The sequence below is a fragment of the Lithobates pipiens genome, unplaced genomic scaffold (genome assembly GCF_037356315.1).
Source record: "Lithobates pipiens isolate NorthernLeopardFrog02 unplaced genomic scaffold, aLitPip1_a1.2 Scaffold_28, whole genome shotgun sequence".
Classification (NCBI taxonomy): domain Eukaryota; kingdom Metazoa; phylum Chordata; class Amphibia; order Anura; family Ranidae; genus Lithobates; species Lithobates pipiens.
Genome location: NW_027507789.1, coordinates 74,046,405 through 74,067,150, shown reverse-complemented (window position 1 = coordinate 74,067,150; position 20,746 = coordinate 74,046,405). Strand labels below are relative to the sequence as shown.

Genomic DNA, 20,746 nt, shown 5'->3' with positions numbered 1-20,746 from the left:
CTCCATCAAAAACCTAATATGACAACAAAGAACTAGTGAACTAGTTCACTAGCATTAAGGACACAGCTTGGGTATCCAAAATCCCTATAAATAGAAAGCAGTTGTATGTAGCCATTGCTTGAAACAAAACAAGGGGATACTTTTGCTGTAGAGACCAGTGGCAGCCCGTCCATTAGGGGCGCCGCCCCCCTAATCTATATGCAGGGTGCCAGATACATGGATTTTATCAGGTTTTTTTTTTTAGAGCTTCAGGTGAGTGGGTGGGCCCAGGCGGGTGAGGAGGGAGGCTTGTTTTTTCCCACCCCCAAAATATTAAGCACCAGCCGCCAATGGTAGAAACTCAGACTGCCATAAAACATCAATAGAGGCTCCAAACCTCTCTGGCTTTTTCTAAACCTAAATAAAATGTTTTTTTTATTGATGAAATTGGATTTTAAAAGGCACGGTAAACATTCCTACGTGCACCTTCTATATTTCACCTACATAAGTCGCATATTGATCATGTGGTTTCATGGTGTCATTTGTTGCCCTGTACACACAGTACAGAGTAGAATAAATCCTCACATTCTTGTGTCAGCTGTTTTGATTTGTGTTAAAACAGGCACTTCACAGGGTAATGCATGAAACCTGTCTGTAAACTATGAATTGACACCTGCAAAGGAACTATATATCCCACAATTCCTGGGTCTCTCAGTCTAGAAGGCAGAGCATTTACAGACACGCAGCACACCATGCAGCATTTTGTCACATTAGCAACAACACATAGCGGGTGGCAGGGCATGCATTTAATGCTGTGTCACCCAGAACAGAAAGTTGTCCTGTCCTCTTGGAGTAGCTAGCTGAACCATTATATGAACATAGGAAAATTGATCAGCCATGACACCACAAACTGCAGCCACAACATGTGAGCCCATCATTACAAGATAAGGCAAACAAATAACAAAGGGAATATAACTACATTAGTATCTAAATAAAACAATGAAAACAGTGTACAGTGTCTGTTCTGCTTTAAAAAAATAAAAAATCTATCACTATATTACCTAAATTGATGATTAGTTGTAAGCACTTACTAACAGAAGTAAATTTATTGAAGCTCTATTATAAGCTTTTAAAAATTAGACTTTGCATACCAGAAATATATTGAACATAAATTCTCATTTATTTCTTCAATGGCTAATAGGCAATAGCCCCCTCCACCCAGTAGACAGTCACACAGTTACCACACTGGGGAGTTTGTTGGATGACCAGGCATGGCATTCCGTTCATATTCAGCGCAACGGACGTGACCTCAATATAACTCTAGATGGAGAAGTGCAAAGGCTTCGATGCAAGGGGGACTTTGACCAGCTAGACCTGGACATTGAGGTATGATTGCATTCAACCCTGTGTATATTTTATATTACATTCATGTTGGTTGGCAAACAAAACAATGTAAACATATTTTTGAATGCCAGACATGAACATTGTGGTCTTTTCCAATACAATACAGGCATATTTTTGCTATGGTACATGTGCATTTCTTAGCTTACATTACAGGGAATTCACAAAGATTCCTGTGCTATTAAAATGGTACAGGAAACTGTCAGAAGTGGTCTACTCCGCATTAACAAATCAGATTGACATAAGGAATGCAGCAGTTTCTGCCAGGTGTGACATGTCGTACGGGATGCAAACAATTCACATTTCTCTGTGCACATGTGGTGATCATACTACACAAGCAGAGCCTGCAGGGATTATAACCCTCCAACCCTGAGCCAAGTGAGGGGTGGGGATGGCCAGAAAGATCGTAGTATGCTGATCCAGCTCTCTTGTTCTGTGCTGCCTGTGACTGATATGGCAAAGCAGAGACCTGACCACTCCTAATCAATGCCCCCTTAGTTATGAGAAAAACACTTTTTCCATTTATTGTTTAATTTGATCTGCTGCTGGAAAGTGACCATCTCCTTCTCACCCTGGGCCTCCAGAACTGCTGCAGGTGTGGGGGAAGAGGTCTTGGACCCTCTGTCTGGTTGCCAGTGCTTCAACTGGAGGCTCACTTAGTTGTTCTTCCTCAGCAGAAAAGTCAATTAAATCACTAGTCTCTGGAACTGCTGAAGATCCAGGACACGGGTTGGCGGCACTTGGGCAGGTGATTCGGAATCCATAACATTCTCTGATGAAAAGTCAATTAAACCGATACATTTTCTGATCTGTGGCTGGGGAATGAGGATGGCTTCCTCTTCTCCTGAGCTCTGTAACTGCAAATGGAAAGATGAGCCGGTGTCATGTCAAATGCTGTCACTCGTCGGATAGTGCTCCGTACTGCTCAAGCTCTGAGCCTGCACAGTACACAGCGGACACTATTTGATAGGCGGACATTTTTGGACACCGGCTGTGTCATCTCCCATACCTTTATCCAGCTGCTGAACAGACGCATTCCTCCATTCAAGCTCAACCTGTGCAGAAACAGGATCGTCAAGGTCAGTCAACACTTGCTACATTCACCATAAGACCTCTGCATCCATAGCTGTGGGCAGGGATGGGCAACACACACTGTTACTCTGCCACATTGCCGATTCTTCAGGATAGTCCTCCAGGATTTCAGGACTGTTGGCTGGTACTTCTGGATAGTCCCAGGCAAAGGGAGCCCAGACCTGCTGCCGAGCAGAATCGAGCAGCCATCTGTAGGCGATCTCCAGCTCCCATTCCTGATTTGAAACTCCAAATCTTCCAGTGCCTAGGGAACTTCTGAGACATTCAGCATCCGTTCTCTGTATTCCAAGATTTCTTCCAAACGCAACTCCAAATCACTCCCAAAGTCAGGGCCTTTGGACAGCCTCTCTAATAACAGCCCCAGGCTGCCATAGCCAAAGCCTTGCGGTGTCATTCGCTGTCCATGGGCACACTTGGGCTACATACCAGCGAAGGGCTCTGTAGCTCTCCCCCCCAAAACATAATTCGCACTTCGTACTGTGACCATTACCTTTCCTGGAAGGAGGAGAAAATTCACTTCCTTCCAGAGTTCCCGGCGGACAGAATCATACCATCCCTGCAGGACCTGCTCCGACACTGGTCCCCTGTGCTATATTCGTATCTCTCACAACCTCCTGCCAAATTCCTCTTCCATGGGGGCTGGTATCTGTACCTCTCCGCTCCTGCTATCCAGACCTTGGATCCAGATGGAGGTTTGGAGGTTTGGATGTCACAGATTACAGGAAGCATCCCACTGCTTGCCACCAATGAAATGAAACATCCCACAATCCGCTTGAGTGCTTCCGTCATATACCACTTCCTCCACTCTGAATATAGATATTATAGCTAAACATTACAACCAGGAACTAAGCAGGACTCATTTGACTGCAAAGCTGGAACTGTTTATTTGAACAAGAATACAGGCTTTTATACACTTGAGAAGAAGGTCACTCACACATTAACAATGACCCAAATATTTACCCAAAACATCACACAATGGTTTAGCTAACGAGTTACAGCTGACTCATGGCTATTCCCATCACAGAGGATCCTTAATTAACCACCTGGATCACTCAGTGCCCATCCAGACTATTCAGGTCAGACTTGTTGTCAGCGGGCTCACACATTACAATACCCATAATCATAATTATAAATACAGCACACCTTCAGAGAATAGCAGGAGACCCCAGTAACAGACTGTTTGTATCCTACCTACAATAGTCTGAGGCAAAGCTCATACAATGTTCCATCATTCTGATACAGTGGGGTTAATGCGTCATAGATTTCTTGAGGGATATTGTTGATAAATATTACTGTTGTAATGTTCGGGGGACCAGCTAGATCGCAGGACCCAGGCTTTTCACACAAAAAAGGTTTATTAAACTTAAACAGCTTTACAGCAGCCAAAAAAAAAAAAAAAGAAAAAGATTTTAGTCTCACCGACTTGCAAAGTCCAGAATAGCTGTCTCAATCAAACAGTCCTTGATTTTTATGGCAGATGGCTTCCTCTGCCAGGAGGCTTCCAGGCAGGACACTGCTGTCCACTTCTGTTGTGGCAACACAAACACCATCCACCATGCCCTCTACACTCCTCCACACACCTACAACTTCCTGTCTTGGTTTTAAACACACTTTCTCTGACAGGTGAGCTAATCACTTTTATTCCCTTAAAGGGACCACAGTCCAAACAGAGGGGAAACATAGCGTCCTTCCAGGACCCAACCACCGCATCCTGTACACTGTCCAAACTGAATACTCAGTGTCCATTAGGTAGTTGTCCATTATTTGCTTGGTCACCCTGTGCCCTTAATAGACACAGGGTTACTTACACATAAGAGGGACATGGGGGGCTGAAACAAAGGTTTCCTGGTTCTCTTCAAAAGCCGTGGCTAGGTCTGTCACAATGTGTGCTTGACCTTCAGCTCCAGGCAGAAAGTTGAAATATTAACTGCTAGGGCCAGTACAAGACAGGCTGAAGTCTGTCTACAATATAAAAATTATTTACCCAAATCATTACCTTTTCATTTCTTTTAAAGAAAAGCATACCTTTGCCACACAATCTCATGTATATATCTTGCAAAATACATTTTTTTTCTGTTAAGATTTGTATTGATTTTTCTTTGTGCCTAGATATTTTTTGCTGGTATTATGTATCAGGATAAAAGCATCTCACATAAACAGAACTTTCGTGGTTGCCTGGAGAATATAATCTACAATAATGTCCACATTGCTGATCTTGCCAGGAGGAACAAATCATCTATACGGTTTATGGTGAGTTAAGGTTGATATGTGTAGGGTAATTTGCAAATTGTGATCCTGGACAGAATTTACATTATTCCAGCATGCAGAACAAATTTATTTGACCTCTTAGTGCAGAGGTTCTGATTCCCCCCCCCCCCCCCCCCCCCCCCCCAAGAGCTTTTTACTTGAACTTTAAGCAATCACAACATGTGAAAAAAATCACTGTTGTACTAATTCATGCTCTCATCAAGCCAACGGGAGCCTATCTTAATGTTTCCCTAATAATGTAATTTATGCAAACTGTTGGTATAAAAAGGTATAAAGTATGGAATCAAGACATTGCCAAAATGAAAATATAAAATTGCAACACAAGTCATATTGTAATTGAATGTTCTTAAAAATTATTTTTCCTTTTCAGTCTGCAGTTGCTGTAATTTTCTGAAAATGCAATACAATATGGCTACCTGGAGTTGTTCTATACACAGAATGTGTTCTGGACACATCCCAGAAACATCTCTATTCTGCTTGTGTGATTGGCTCACCGATTTTCCCAGAAGTCTGCACTGAGATACTAGTCAGATTTTACAGTAGGCAATGTCATTTTTGGTGAGATACTCCCAATAGGAACACATCAAAAGGGATGCAGGCCCAGTAGATTTCCTTGTTAGTGCCAGGTGCCACAGCTGATTGATAACTATGAAATCACTCCCATTAGATTCATTTTTCCACATGGGCACAGAGAAACACAGGGGGATTTCTTGAGAATAACAAAAGATAGGAATCTGCAACAAAGGCTGTTATGATCCTTGTAAATAGATCACCCAGAGGGGAATTTTTTTTCTCAAAAGTGGAGTTACGCTTTAAGCTTCTAAAGTAGTACAGAAACAAGGCGCTGGAGTTAGTAGAATCAAAAGAACAATATTTTATTAATCAAAGTACACATAACAGGTTAAAATCTCTAAGTCTGGCCTAGGATTTAATCCAAACATATGGCAGAGTTTAGGGCAGAATGTGTACCAGCATGCAGATCAAACAGCAGCTTGTAACAAATGGCAAAAAACAACAAAATAGACAAGCTGACAGTGTCTATGACTGCAAACAAGGCAGCAGACTGTTAAGAGGAGAGGTGATGTTGGATGGTGGGCAAGCCACAACACATTTCCGGGGGGAACCTCCTTTGTCAAGCAGCCCAAATGACGTAAAAGACAGGCTTTTAATCTCAGCCGGAGAGGAAAGACAACAAAGTGGCAGTGTAATGCCCATATTATTACTGCATGACGGACCAGAGGGACTACAGATACTAGAATATTGTAGCCAAAAAAGGAAAAATGAATGAGTACATGAAATTGATAAATGGATGTTGTAATTTTGCTATAAAAACAATGTTACAGCAGAAATATGCTCCGTTACTTACTCATCCCATTCCAAGTATGATAATCTCAGCATATTTGAGTGGAGGGCTTTAGAAATATTAGACAAGCTAATAATATCCTACAAAATATATCCGACCACCACATTGAACTAAAATCCCTGGTAGACTCTGCCAGGTCCAGTGAAGTCTTCAACAAAGGACAATTTAAATTTTTGTACAAGGATTTTTTCGAATATCCCTACTTATACCACCTTCCCAAGGTGTGCAAACGTTCTGCCAATCCCCTGGGATGAATTATTGGGGGCAAATCCACTTTACACTGCAAGCGCACTGAAAGTGCACTTGGAAGTGCAGTCACTCTAAATCTAAGGCCGCGTACACACGGGCGGACTGTTCGCCCAACTTTGTCCGTCAAACAGTTTGGGCAAACAGTCCGCTCAAAATTTGCATGAGCGGACTTGCCCACACACGAGCGGACTGTTTGACGAACAAGGTTGGGCAAACAGTTCGCTCAACTTTTGAAATGAACGGACTCGCCCACGTAAGGAGGAGGCAAATCCGCCCATTTCGAGCGCGTGTACAGGTAGGCGGGGCCCGCGAAGGAGACGTCGCGGGCTCCGCCGCCTGGAATGGGCTTAAAGGGGAACCCCAACGCCGAAAAAAATCGGCGTGGGGGTTCCCCCCAAGTCCACACCAGACCCTTGTCCGAGCACGCTACCCGGCCGGCCAGGAAAGGGGGGCGAGCGAGCCCCCCCACCCCAAAGCACCTTGTCCCCATGTTGATGAGGACAAGGGCCTCTTCCCGACAACCCTGGCCGTTGGTTGTCGGGGTCTGCGGGCGGGGGGCTTATCGGAATCCGGGAGCCCCCTTTAAGAAGGGGGCCCCCGGATACCGGCCCCCCACCCTATGTGAATGAGTATGGGGTACAATGTACCCCTACCCATTCACCTGTGGAATAAAGTACAAAAAAAAACACAACACATGGAAAAAGTATTTTATTGCACAGCTCCGGGGGTCTTCCGTCTTCGGGGGTCTTCTCGCCGGACTCCTCCGCTATGTGTGTGTAGCTCTTTTACTAGCGGAGGAGTCCGGCTTTCTTCCTCCCCGCCGCCGGCCTCTTCTCCCGACTTCGGGGGTCTTGTCCCCCTCTTCGGTTCTTCTGCCGGGCCACCGCGCCTTCTTGTAGCTCTTTTACAGGCGGTGGCCCGGTCTTCTGTCGCCGCTGTCGTCGTCGTCGTCGTCGTCGCCGCCGCCTTCCGTTCTTGTTCTTCTTCTTGTTCTTCTTGTTCTCCTGGAGATGTTGACTCGACGATCTCTCCGGCCGGAATGCCAGAGCCGCGCTGTGCGGTCACTTATATAGTGACAATGGGGCGGTGTCACATGGTATATGTCACATGGGTTGGTCACATGGTGACCCCGCCCCTTACGATGTCATAGTCCCCATGTGACATCAACCCATGTGACCAACCCATGTGACATATACCATGTGACACCGCCCCATTGTCACTATATAAGTGGCAGCGGAGCGTGTCCCTGGCATTCCGGCCGGAGAGCTCGTCGAGTCAACATCTCCAGGAGAAGAAGAAGAAGAACAAGAAGAAGAACAAGAACGGAAGGCGGCGGCGGCGGCGACGACGACAGCGGCGACAGAAGACCGGGCCACCGCCTGTAAAAGAGCTACAAGAAGGCGCGGTGGCCCGGCAGAAGAACCGAAGAGGGGGACAAGACCCCCGAAGTCGGGAGAAGAGGCCGGCGGCGGGGAGGAAGAAAGCCGGACTCCTCCGCTAGTAAAAGAGCTACACACACATAGCGGAGGAGTCCGGCGAGAAGACCCCCGAAGACGGAAGACCCCCGGAGCTGTGCAATAAAATACTTTTTCCATGTGTTGTGTTTTTTTTTTGTACTTTATTTCACAGGTGAATGGGTAGGGGTACATTGTACCCCATACTCATTCACATAGGGTGGGGGGCCGGTATCCGGGGGCCCCCTTCTTAAAGGGGGCTCCCGGATTCCGATAAGCCCCCCGCCCGCAGACCCCGACAACCAACGGCCAGGGTTGTCGGGAAGAGGCCCTTGTCCTCATCAACATGGGGACAAGGTGCTTTGGGGTGGGGGGGGCCGCGCGGCCCCCCCTTCCCCAAGGCACCCCCCATGTTGAGGGCACGCGGCCTGGTACGGCTCAGGAGGGGGGGGCGCGCTCGCTCGCCCCCCTTTCCTGGCCGGCCGGGTAGCGTGCTCGGACAAGGGTCTGGTGTGGACTTGGGGGGAACCCCCACGCCGATTTTTTTCGGCGTTGGGGTTCCCCTTTAAGCCCATTCCAGGCGGCGGAGCCCGCGACGTCTCCTTCGCGGGCCCCGCCTACCTGTACACGCGCTCGAAATGGGCGGACTTTCCGAGCGGGAACAGTCCGCTCATTTCGAAAGTACAGCGGACAAGCCCACACACGGGCGGACTGTTGGCTCAAACACAGTTTCAGCGGACAGTTTTTCGGAATTTCCGAAAGACTTTGTCCGTCCAACTGTCCGCTGAAACTGTCCGCTGAAAGCCCACACACGAGCGGACTGTCCGCCCAAACACTGTTCAGCGGACAAGGTTGGGCGAACAGTCCGCCCGTGTGTACGCGGCCTCAGGGGTAGATCTGAAATGAGTGGAAGCTCTGCTGATTTTATCATCCAATCATGTGCAAGCTAAAATGCTGTTTTTTTATTTTCCTTGCATGTCCCCCTCAGATCTACAGCGACTTCTTCCAAGTGCACATTCAGTGCACTTTTAAATGCACTTGCAGAGCAAAGTGGATTATTCTTTAGTAAATAACCCCCATTGTGTCCTCCATGGAGAGCATTAACAGTGCATTATCCCAACATACTGATTTTTTTTCCTACAGTCCACGGTAAAGTCCCTTAATTCATACATCAAGGATTCCTTATAACTTTTGAGCATTTAAAAAAAATGCATTTTGGAAAAATCTTGTTGGTTGTCCCTGTCAACTCACTGTACACCATTTTCTAGCTAGGGAATCCCACTTGCATCCTGCCCAGGCACCATTTATATTTACAGGTACACATTTCTGCCTCAAACACAATTATTTTATGTTAATGTTTCAGGGGGGATCATTATCTCCAGATAGGGGGCACAGCCATGGGCATTTCCTTTGTGCCTTGTTATGCCAACCTCACAATTGGCTTGTGGGAAGAGTCCAATATCTGGAGTAATAACCCCTTTTGCGTCTCAGAATTTTTTTATGGAACATGCAGTGACAATCATTAATATTTTTGTACTGCACTACAATTGTAAAAGCTTATGTATTTTATTTATACATGTGTGGAGCCCCACCTCATTGGTGTTCCCAGACCTCTAATTGGGCCACATAGATCGTAAGCTTGTTTCCAAAACCCACTTCAAGCTCTCTTCTGTAAATTTTTCTATTTGCATTTCCATAGCTGTCACTATCCCAAGTGGATTAATAACATCCCTAAGGGACACTTCTGTAGACTCAGAAAAAATTGCACCCTAGATGAGAATTGTATTTTACAAGGGCAGATCTTGAAGGATAGGTTTTTTGGACAAGGGTTTTAATCCTGACCTCATCCAGCAGGTCTATCAGGAATACCAATCTGCTCTCTCTGTAGGTTCCAGGGCTGAGCCAGCAGCTAGCTCATTATGTAATTCCAACACAAACATAAGCAAATGGAAAGAATCATTTTATGCTATATAGGTTTTTCACACAGTACACTTTTTTGTAGATACCTAAGATACCTTTTCTCTTATGAAATTATTATAATAAATCGTTTATATCAATATACATATATATATATATATATACATATATACACACACACATACAGTATCTCACAAAAGTGAGTACAGCCCTCATATTTTTGTAAATATTTTATTATATTTTTTCATGTGACAACACTAAAGAAATGACACTTTTCTACAATGTAAAGTAGTGAGTTGCCACTAGAGTCCTCTTCCACTCCTCCATGACGATATCACGGAGCTGGTGGATGTTAGAGAACTTGCGCTCCTCCACCTTCTGTTAGAGGATGCCCTACAGATGCTCAATAGGGTTTAGGTCTGGAGACAGGCTTGGCCAGTCCATCACCTTTACGCTCAGCTTCTTTAAGAAGGCAGTGGTCATCTTGGAGGTGTGTTTGGGGTCGTTATGTTGGAATACTGCCCTGAGGCCCAGTCTCCGAAGCCTCCGCTTCAGTATGTCACAGTACATGGTGGCATTCATGGTTCCGCAATGAACTGTAGTTCCCCAGTGCTTGCAGCACTTATGCAGCCCCAGACCATGACACTCCCGCCACCATGCTTGACTGTGGGCAAAACACACTTGTCTTTGTATTCCTCACCTGGTTGCCATCACACACGCTTGACTCCATCTGAACCAAATAAGTTTATTTGGTCTCGTCAGACCACAGGACAATGTTCCAGTAATCCATGTCCTTAGTCCACTTGTCTTCAAATGGTTTGTGGGCATTCTTGTGCATCATCTTTATAAGAGGCTTCCATCTAAGACGATAGCCATGTAGATCAATATGATGCAGTGTGCGGCGTATGGTCTGAGCACTGACAGGCTGATCCCTCCCACCCCTTCAATCTCTGCAGCAATGCTGGCAGCACTCATATGTCTATTTCCCAAAGACAACCTCTGGATATGACGCTGAGCATCTGCACTTTACTTCTTTGGTCGACCATGGCGAGGCCTGTTCTGAGCGGAACCTGTCCTGTTAAACCACTGTATGGTCTTGGCCACCGAGCTGCAGCTCAGTTTCAGGGTCTTGGCAATCTTCTTATACCCTAGGCCAGTGATGGCGAACCTTGGCACCCCAGATGTTTTGGAACTACATTTCCCATGATGCTCAACTACACTGCACAGTGCATAAGCATCATAGGAAATGTAGTTCCAAAACATCTGGGGTGCCAAGGTTCGCCATCACTGGCCTAGGCCATCTTTATATAGAGCTACAGTTCTTTTTTTTTCAGATCCACAGAGTTTTTTGCAATGTGGTGCCATATTGAACTTACCAGCTGTACACGCACTACTTTACATTGTAGGACAGTGGCATTTTTTCAGTGTTGTCACATGAAAAGATATAATAAAATATTTACAAAAATGTGAGGGGTGTACTCACTTTTGTGAGATACTGTATATGGTTATTTAAATGCATTTACATTGCTGCTCCAAAAGTTGGTGCTTTTAGATTTGTGTATTGTATAAATTTAAAACGGCTTATGGAAAGATCCTTTTTTTATAGCTATATATTATTCTACATTTAACTTTATTTATATTTAATTTTATTATTTTATATACACTATTTTAACTAATTATTTTTGTCAGCATTTAGTATTAAGTTGGTTTTATATTATTATTATTATTATTTTTATTATCTTTTTATTCTGTAATTTCCTATATGTATTTTGTATTAGTTATTAATTATTACTACACTGGTTCATTTCTGCCTATTCTTTAATTTTTTTAAATTCATTTTGATTATCCATATGTTCCAGTGGTTTCCTGTTAGTACCCACCACCCAACGTCACCTCTCCTCATGACAGTCTGCTGAACTGTTTGTGGCTGTAGATGCCACTGGCTTGTCTATCCTCCTGGAGTTTTCTTGGTGCTTGTTACATGCTGCTGTTTGATCGGCTTGCTGATACACATTAAGGGGAACCCCGTACCCAAATAAAAAAAAAGGAAAGGCGCGAGGCCCCCAGGCCCTATATACTGAGAACAGCAGTATACAGGCGGTGCAAACAAGACAGGGACTGTGTAGGTTTGTTGTGTTAAGTAGAACCTGTTTGTAATTTGTAACTGGTACAAGTGTAGCTCCAGTCAAAAAATCTATTTTTAAGCTTTTTGGAAAACATAGGGAAGGGTTATCATTCCTTTATAATTTTTTTGGCCGTCCATCTTTTTTCACCTCACTTCCTGTTGTCTCCTTCCGTTTGCAAGTAGAAGACCTTTGTAAGTTGGATGTTTGAAAGTAGGGACCTGCCCTGTATGCTCTGCAGAAATGGGGGCCTAAGGTGTTGGTGTTGCCACAACACTGTAAGCCCTCAAAGTGACTCTTGGTGGGCGCTGGAGCGCCCTGCTGTGAACGATTATATCAAGAATTGTAATTACATGCCATTGTTGAACAGTGGTAGAAAAATTGGGCCTTTGGTGGTTGTGGTGGTGGTGCTGGTGCCACAACACTATAAGTCCTCACAGTTACTCTCGGTGGGTGCAGGAATGGGCCCTGCTGTGAAATATTATATCAAGAATTGTAATTATATGCCCCTGTTAAACAGGGGCTGAAAAATTGGGCCTTAGGCACTGCTTGCTGGTGCCACGACACTGCAACCTCTCCCATATACTCTAGTTGAAGTGCAGGAATGAGCCCTGCTGCAAAGCATTGCATCAAAAATTGTATTACATGCCCCTGTTAAACAGGGGCTGAAAAATTGGGCCTTAGGCACTGGGTTAGCTGAGGCATTTGGTCTGGAGTCCTCTGGGTCACTAAGGACAACATGATCCACAGCCACCTCCTCCCAGCCACGTACAAGTCCATGTGTTTCTTGGGACTGTAAATCATCTCTAAAACACTGCTGCTGATGCTGAGTGCCAGGCTCCACCTCCATGCTGACACAAGCCTCCTCCTCCTCCTCATCCTCTTCCTGTGTGATGGGTGGGACAGCAGGAACATTGTCTAGATAAAGGGGGCCTTGTGAGGCAAGGAAGTCCTCCTCTTCCTGCCTCTGTTCTGCCTCAAGTGCCCTGTCCATTATTCCACGCAGCGTATGCTTCAACAGGTGGACAAGAGGTACAGTGTCACTGATGCATGCACTGTCACTGCTCACCATCCTCGTGGCCTCTTCAAATGGTGGCAGGACAGTGCATGCATCCCTGATCATACCCCACTGGCGTGTTGAAAAAAAAACGAGCTCCCCTGACCCTGTCCTGGTGCCATAGTCACACAGGTACTCATTGATGGCCCTCTGCTGCTTGTGCAGCCACTGCAGCATGGCCAACGTTGAGTTCCACCTGGTGGGCATGTAACATATAAGGCGGTTCTTGGGCAGGTTCAACTCTTTTTAGAGCTCAGCCAGCCGAGCACTGGCATTAAATTATTGGCGGAAATGCACACAGACTTTCCTGGCCTGCCTCAGGACATCCTGTAAGCCCGGGTACCTGCCCAAGAACCGCTGCACCACCAGGTTAAGGACGTGAGCCACACAGGGCACATGGGTCAGTTGTCTCTGTCGGAGGGTGGAGAGGAGGTTGGTGCCATTGTCGCAAACTACCATTCCTGGCTTAAGCTGGCATGGCGTCAACCACCTCTCGGCCTGCCCCTGCAGAGCTGACAAAATATCTGCCCCAGTGTGGCTCCTGTCCCCCAAACAAACTAGCGCAAGCACGGCATGGCATCTTTTTGCCTGTGTACTTGCATAGCTGCTTGAACGCCTACAGAGCACCACTGGTTCCAAGGGCAGAGCACTGGAAGAGGCCATGGAGGAAGAAGAAGAGGAGGGGGTGGAGGAGAGAGGTGTGTCACAACCAGTAGTAGAATTTTGGAGGCGTGGTGGTGGAACAACCTCCAACACTACTGCACCTTGTCCTGCATCCTTCCCAGCTGCCAGAAGAATGACCCAATGGGGCATGAAAGATAGGTAACATCCCTGTCCATGCCTGCTGGACCATGAGTCAGTGGTAATATGCACCTTACTGCTGACCGCCCTGCCTAGCGAGGCATGGACAAAAGTGGCGTTTTGGGACCTGCCACTGAGGAACTGCACATTGCACAAACTCACGGAAGGGGGCAGAGTCTACCAACTGAAAAGGCAGCAGTTGAATTGATAGAAATTTAGCCAAGCTAGCATTCAACCGCTGGGCATGTGGATGGCTGGGAGTGAACTTCTTTCCATGGTCCGGCAGCTGGGGCAGGGAAATTTGCCTGCTACAATTAGACGTGGGTGTACTGCTAGCAGAGTGACTGCAAGTACTTGGCTGTGACACACCTAATTCTACACCTTCATTCCTCTCAGAGCAGGTTTCAGAGAGGACTGAAGGTCTAGTGGGGTTGGAGATGCCAGCTGATGAGGAGCAAGGAGAGGTCCGCTTTGTTCTTTGGTGTGGGTCTTTAAGGTACGCTTGCCAACGAGCTGCATGGCAGGTCAACATATGTTTGGTCAAGCATGTGGTGCCCAAGTGGCTGATGTTTTGGCCACGCGAGATACGCTTGAGACAGATGTTGCAAATAGCAGCGGTGCGATCTGATGCACTCGTCTCAAAAAAGGCCCACACCAAAGAACTTTTGGAATAACACGCCCTGCACAGGCGGAGCTCTGCGGTGTGATTCAGTCAGTGTGCTGCCCCTAAGCTGGCCCTCGGAGAGCATCCTGCCTCATTGGAGATGTGCCTCCTCCTCCTCTCTCCTATCAGGCACCCACATGGAGTCAGTGACCTCATCATCCCCTCCCTTTTCATCACTGGAGCAAACCTGGTAGTATGCTGCAGCTGGTGGAACATGACTGCCAGATTAATGTCCTTCTTGAGCATCCCCTCTCTCTGCGCTCACGCTACTGCCTTCCTCTAGCTGGGTATCATCATCAGAGCCTTAAAAACACTGAGCGTCCTCCTTGGGCATGTACCCAACCCTGTACTCAAACAGTTCAGGGGACTCCTCAGGAGGACATGGTGGGTCTAGGGAAGGAGTGACTGATGACATTGAGACGAGGGAAGAGGACGTGTTGGCAGCTGCTTTGCTAGTACCCTGAGCCTGGGTGAGAGAGGATGAGGAGGATGAGGAGGGCTTGGTCATCCACTCTACCAAGTCTTCGGCATGATGCAGCTCAATACGTCCAGCTGCCAAAAATAAGGACAAGCGTGTCCCATGGCCACGTGCTGATGATGATGCACTGTGTCCACGACCAGCACTGTTGTCTTTAGACACAGAGCCTGCTTTGTCCTCTTTTGACTGTCTGCCTCTCCTTGTTGGCCTTCCAGACATAGTAATGGCCTGCAGGGAGATGGGAAAACCAGTAATTGGGTAGTGTATATTGTGCTGGAGGTCAACAACACCTACTGTAAATGCTGCAGATGCCTGTATTAGAGAACACCAGCAATAAAGGGTAGATACAGGTGTATACTGTGCTGGAGGCACACAACACCCACTAACTCTTGCAGATGCCTGTATTAGAGAACACCAGCAAAAAAGGGTAGCTACAGGTGTATACTGTGCTGGAGGCACACAGCACCCACTAACTCCTGCAGATGCCTGTATTAGAGAACACCAGCAATAAAGGGTAGATACAGGTGTATACTGTGCTGGAGGCACACAACACTCACTAACTCTTGCAGCTGCCTGTATTAGCCCCTGTACACACGGTCGGAGATTTCCACAACCAAATCCGACGGATTTTGCCCGTCGGATTTTGTCCGTCGGATCTTGTCCGAAACTGTTGCACACACACGGTCGGACAAAGTTGGTGAAAAATCCGATCTTTCAGAACGTGATGACGTAATTTCGTTACGATGGGACTACATTCAGGCTAGTAGCCAATAGCTTTGATGTAGGAATTTGATGTGAGCATGCGTGGCACTTGGTCCGATCAAAATTCTCTACACATGATCGGAGTATGTCCGATCGGCCCAGTTGGTCGGGAAATATTTCCAACATGTTGGAAAATTGGGTCAGATGGAATCAGTCCGATGCATACCACACACAGTCGGATTATCCGACGACACGGTCCGATAGGACACATTCCGACGGATTCTCCGACCGTGTGTACAAGGGCTTAGAGAACACCAGCAAAAAAGGGTAGCTACAGGTGTATACTGTGCTGGAGGCACACAACACCCACTAACTCCTGCAGATGCCTGTATTAGAGAACACCAGCAAAAAAGGGTAGCTACAGGTGTATACTGTGCTGGAGGCACACAACACCCACTAACTCCTGCAGATGCCTGTATTAGCAAACACCAGCAATAAAGGGTAGATACAGGTGTATACTGTGCTGGAGGCACACAACACCCACGAACTCCTGCAGATGTCTGTATTAGAGAACACCAGCAAAAAAGGGTAGCTACAGGTGCATACTGTGCTGGAGGCACACAACACCCACTAACTCGAACACCAAACTCATCCCTAGGTGCATATTATAAAGTTATGAAAACTCTTTAAAAAAAACTAAACGTAAGGTGCTAAATATTCTCTCAGTGTCAATTGCTGTGAGTTTCAGAACAGAAAAATGAGCACAGTATTATGTCACTGTATAATTTCACACTGTGTACTAAGTGTTAAGCCTGAATTGTCTCTCCCACAGATAACATTAATTTAGGATAAGACCACATTATCCCCATGAGTGGAACATATAACTTGATCATTAGTTTGCAACTGCCTGAAGCTGCTTATTAATTTAGAAGCCACACTACTAATGCAATGAACGCTGGGATAAATCAATATCAACTATCCCATTAATTTAAACTCTCCTTTGTGAAGCAGACACTAAATTACTGTTTATTTTTCTATAATATATAAAAAAAAATATTAAAAAACACAATTACATAGCTTGTTAAAGTCAGCAATTATGTCTGTAAAAGTCAGATTTTATACCTGTACCTTTAGGGGTATCCTCATTTGTGCAAACGCAAGGAATAATATGCTGAATGTTTGTAATGTGTGTACCATCAGTGTGTATTTGATTGCTTTTCCCTATGAGAATGTAACATTCTGTATCATTCGATTCTATAAGAAAAATAGCCATAAGAACCTACGTTTTTTAACTATAAGAGTTAAAAAACATTCACCAATAGAGAAAAATAGCCTAACACTACAGGCTAAAAACATTCTAACAACAGAGAAAATATAAGGGAAATCTCAGCACTGTGTACAGTCTACAGAGATTCCTGTGTGAGCAGCTGAATGAATTGGCATACAGCTGAGTGAACCTCCAAGGGCAGGGTGAAGTGAAATAATGGTATTTTTATCACTGTTAAATATGACCGCTTCCTTCTCTCTGGTTGGTAATCCGCCAGCATCCTATCAACCAGTGACTCATCCCAGTCTGTCACAGTCAGGGGTCAGGTTCAGGGACCAATATCTATAGCAGTAGAGAATCTCCCACTGACCAGCTGGATAAGTGAAACAGCAGGTCATCCTGGTGGATGGTGGGGGGGGGGGGGGGACTAAGTACTAACTAGTGTTTACCAGGGTTTCTGATGGTGGAGATGGGTTTTGCTGCGTGTTAGTACCAGGTCACAGTCTTCAGGATCGCCCCACCAGGGGATGAGTAAGCCAGGGTCCTGTAGCAGATATAGCAAGTAGGGATCAAGCAGAAGCGTAGTCGAGGAACAAACCAAAGTCTGTAACAAACTGAAGCGAAAATACAGCTGGCATGGCAGCAGGAGTGACTAGAGCAAGATATTGGCTGGAGAGAGCACAGTAATCTGGCAAACAAGAAGTGCAAAGGCATGGCTAAAATAGGAAGCTTATGGGAGGAGCGAAGGGTTCAAAGTTCACAAGAATCAAGACATAAGGCAAAACAATCAAGCAGGGAACTTCACCATCTTAGGTGGCTGTCAGGGCTGGGCTCAGCCCTTCCTTCTCTGAGCTGGCCACTCAGCTGTCGGATAATTGCTAGCTCCTTTCTCTCCACAGTGACTCAGCTGTTGTTGATCTACTCATCAGTCCTGCCTACTTAAAGCTGTTCGGCTCACTTCATCTCTGCCTTCGCCTTTGGTCACATCTCAGAGACTTTTCTCCTGCGTTCCTGTTAAAGAATTGCTCGGCTGATGTCCCTTCTGGCTCCTGATCCTGCTTGCTGTACTACTACATTGAACTCTGGCTCTCTGACATTGTCCGACTACCCTATCTGGTTACTGAACTCTGGCTATGTATTGACTACGCTTACTCTGTTTACCTTTTTATTATTATTAAACAAGTGTGATTAACTGTACTTCTGTCTCAGTCTGATTCATGGTTTTGACAGTAGGCAAAGGCCATAAATTCAGAAGATGCAGTCAGTCCACTTGTTGGTAATATTTTTTCCAGATTGGATGACCAGGATCACTGCATGGATTAGTTTGCCCTGGCATTACAAACGCTCCTGAGTTTCACGGCTAACGTGGAATCTTCCACTATGGCTGCTCTGGTACAACCTGTGTTGCAGCCTGTCCCTACTGCTGCTCCAGTCTCTGTGCAGGTACCTGCCTTGCGTATAACCTCTATAAGAGGCATGTCTGGTTCCGCTCCACTTCCCAAGCGATTTGGGGGAGATCCAGTTCAATGCAGAGGGTTTCTCAACCAGGTTGAAATATACTTTGAGGTGCTGCCTCAGGCGTTTCCCACGGACAGAAGCAAAGTAGGTTTTGTGATATCTTTGCTTTCTGAGAGCCTTGACCTGAGCAAACCCTCTATGGGAGATGCAAAAACCTGTGGTCCTGAGTTACCCAGAATTTGTGGCTTCCCTCAAAAGGGTATTTGACTCTCCTGCATGCTCCGCTTCTGCTGCCAAGTGCCTCATGTCCATCAAACAGTACGAGAACTGTTGCCGATTACGCCATTGAATTCCCTACTCAGCAGAGGTTGCTTGGAACAATGAGGCCCTCATGGCTGCCTTCTCTCATGGCCTCTCGGATAACATCAAGGATGAGATAGCAGCCCGAGATAAACCCACTGAGCTGGAGAGGTTGATCACATTTTCCATCCTCATTGACTCCAGACACAGAGAAAGACTCTTAAGGAGCGCTGGCGTAAGCCTCCTGTACATTTGTCTCCGTGCTTTGCAGTCCCACCCTTGCCTCCCTCACCTCCCATGCCTCCTGGTACTGAGTCGGTTTGTGAAGATGAACCCATGCACTTGGGCTTCCCGTGTCTCTCTGCGGATGAGATAGCCCTTAGGAGGAGGGAGAGATTGTGCCTTTATTGTGGCCAGGCTGGTCACATTTTGAAGTCTTGTCCTACCCATCCAGGGAACGCCCGAACCTTAAGGTCTGTCCTTGACAGGAACGCAGGTGGCGTTGTTTCATCTCCAGTTTCCCAGAAAGATAAGCCCCTGGTTTCGGTTACCCTGTCTTGAGCTGAGTCATCCATCGAGATACACGCTCTAATCGACTGTGGCGCTACAGGCCTGTTCATTGATGCTGCCTTTGTATCTAAGCACTTGATTCCACTGCAGCTGCATGACACTCCACTTGCCATTGAGGCTCTTGACAGGAGACCTCTACAGCCTGCCCATGTGACTCATATGACTGTTCCGTTGTCCATGGCCGTAGGGGCCCTTCACTATGAGATAATCCAATTCCAAGTTATTTCCTCACCTAAGTTTCTGCTAGTTATTGGTTATCCTTTGTTACAGAGGCACAACCCTTCTTTTGATTGGCTCCACGCTGAGGTTGTGTCCTGGTCGCCACATTGCAGTGAGAGATGCTTTCAGGAGGTAGCCAAGGTCCTGTGCACCTCTTCACTCTCCTCCCTGCCGGAGGAGTACCGCGATTTTAGCGATGTCTTTGACAAGGGTCAAGCCTGTACTTTGCCTCCACACCAGTCGTATGATTGTGCAATTGACTTTCAACCTGGTACCAAACCCCCTCGTGGCCGGGTTTACCCTTTGTCGGTCTTGGAGGATAGGGCCATGGAGGAGGATGTTGCAGACACACTTTCTCATGGTTTCATCCGCAAATCCTCGTCTCCTGCTGGTGCTGGTTTCTTTTTTGTGAAGAAGAGTGGTGAATTAAGACCTTGCATCGATTATAGGGGGTCTCAATCGTTTCACAATTAAGAATGCCTATCCCCTTGATTACTGAGTTATTTGGCCGCCTCAAGGGAGCAACGGTTTTCACAAAGCTTGATTTGAGAGGGGCATAAAATCTCGTGAGGTTTAAGGAGGACGACGAGTGGAAAACTGCGTTTAATACCAGATCAGGTCATTATGAGTATCTTGTAATGCCTTTTGGCCTTTGTAACGCTCCGGCAGTTTTCCAGGAGTTTATTAACAATGTCCTCCAAGATTTGTTGCAGTTATGTGTGGTGGTTTATCTCAACAATATCCTCATATTCTCCAAGTCCCTGGAGAGCCACCACACAGATGTCTGTCGTGTGCTTCAGAGACTACGAGAGAGCAATCTCTATTGTAAATAGGAAAAGTGCCAATCCCATTGTGAAAGGGTGAAATTCCTGGGCTATGTCATTTCCACTGCTGGTTTTTCGATGGACCCTTTCAGTGGTTCTAGGGTGGCCTCGACCCATGGGTTTACCTCCTGTGCAGCGTTTTCTTGGCTTTGCCAACTATTATCGGAAGTTTATTTGTAATTTCTTGTCTCTGGTCAAGCCCCTGACTTATATGGCCGGGAAAGACACAACCCACAGAGTTGGTCTCCGGAGTCCATTAAGGCCTTTAAGAGTCTCAAAGTTGCCTTTGTTTCTGCTCTTGTGGCACATCCTGATCCTACTTTGCCTTTTATACTAGAAGTTGATGCTTCCGAGATGGGAGTGGGCACCCTTCTGTCTCAGTGTCCTAAGTCTGAGTGCGCTATGCATCCGTGTGGCTACTTTTCCAAGAAATTGTCACTGGCGGAGTGCAATTACGAGATTGGTGACAGAGAGCTGTTGGGGATCATTATAGCCCTGAAAGAATGGAGACAGCTCCTTGAAGGTATCACTGTGCCGGTTCTCATTCTTACTGACCATAA

At 46.3% G+C, this 20,746-nt stretch overlaps 1 protein-coding gene across 3 annotated transcripts in view; it reads left to right on the top strand.

Moving 5' to 3' along the window:
• CNTNAP1 (contactin associated protein 1) overlaps nucleotides 1–20,746 on the top strand; it is a 525,816-nt gene that overhangs the window by 167,589 nt on the left and 337,481 nt on the right. For all 3 annotated transcript variants that reach the window (XM_077459411.1, XM_077459410.1, XM_077459412.1), the window contains exons 6-7: nucleotides 1,181–1,365; nucleotides 4,582–4,722. In XM_077459411.1, the coding sequence (XP_077315537.1) occupies nucleotides 1,181–1,365; nucleotides 4,582–4,722 (326 nt within the window). The remainder of the gene's footprint in view (nucleotides 1–1,180; nucleotides 1,366–4,581; nucleotides 4,723–20,746) is intronic.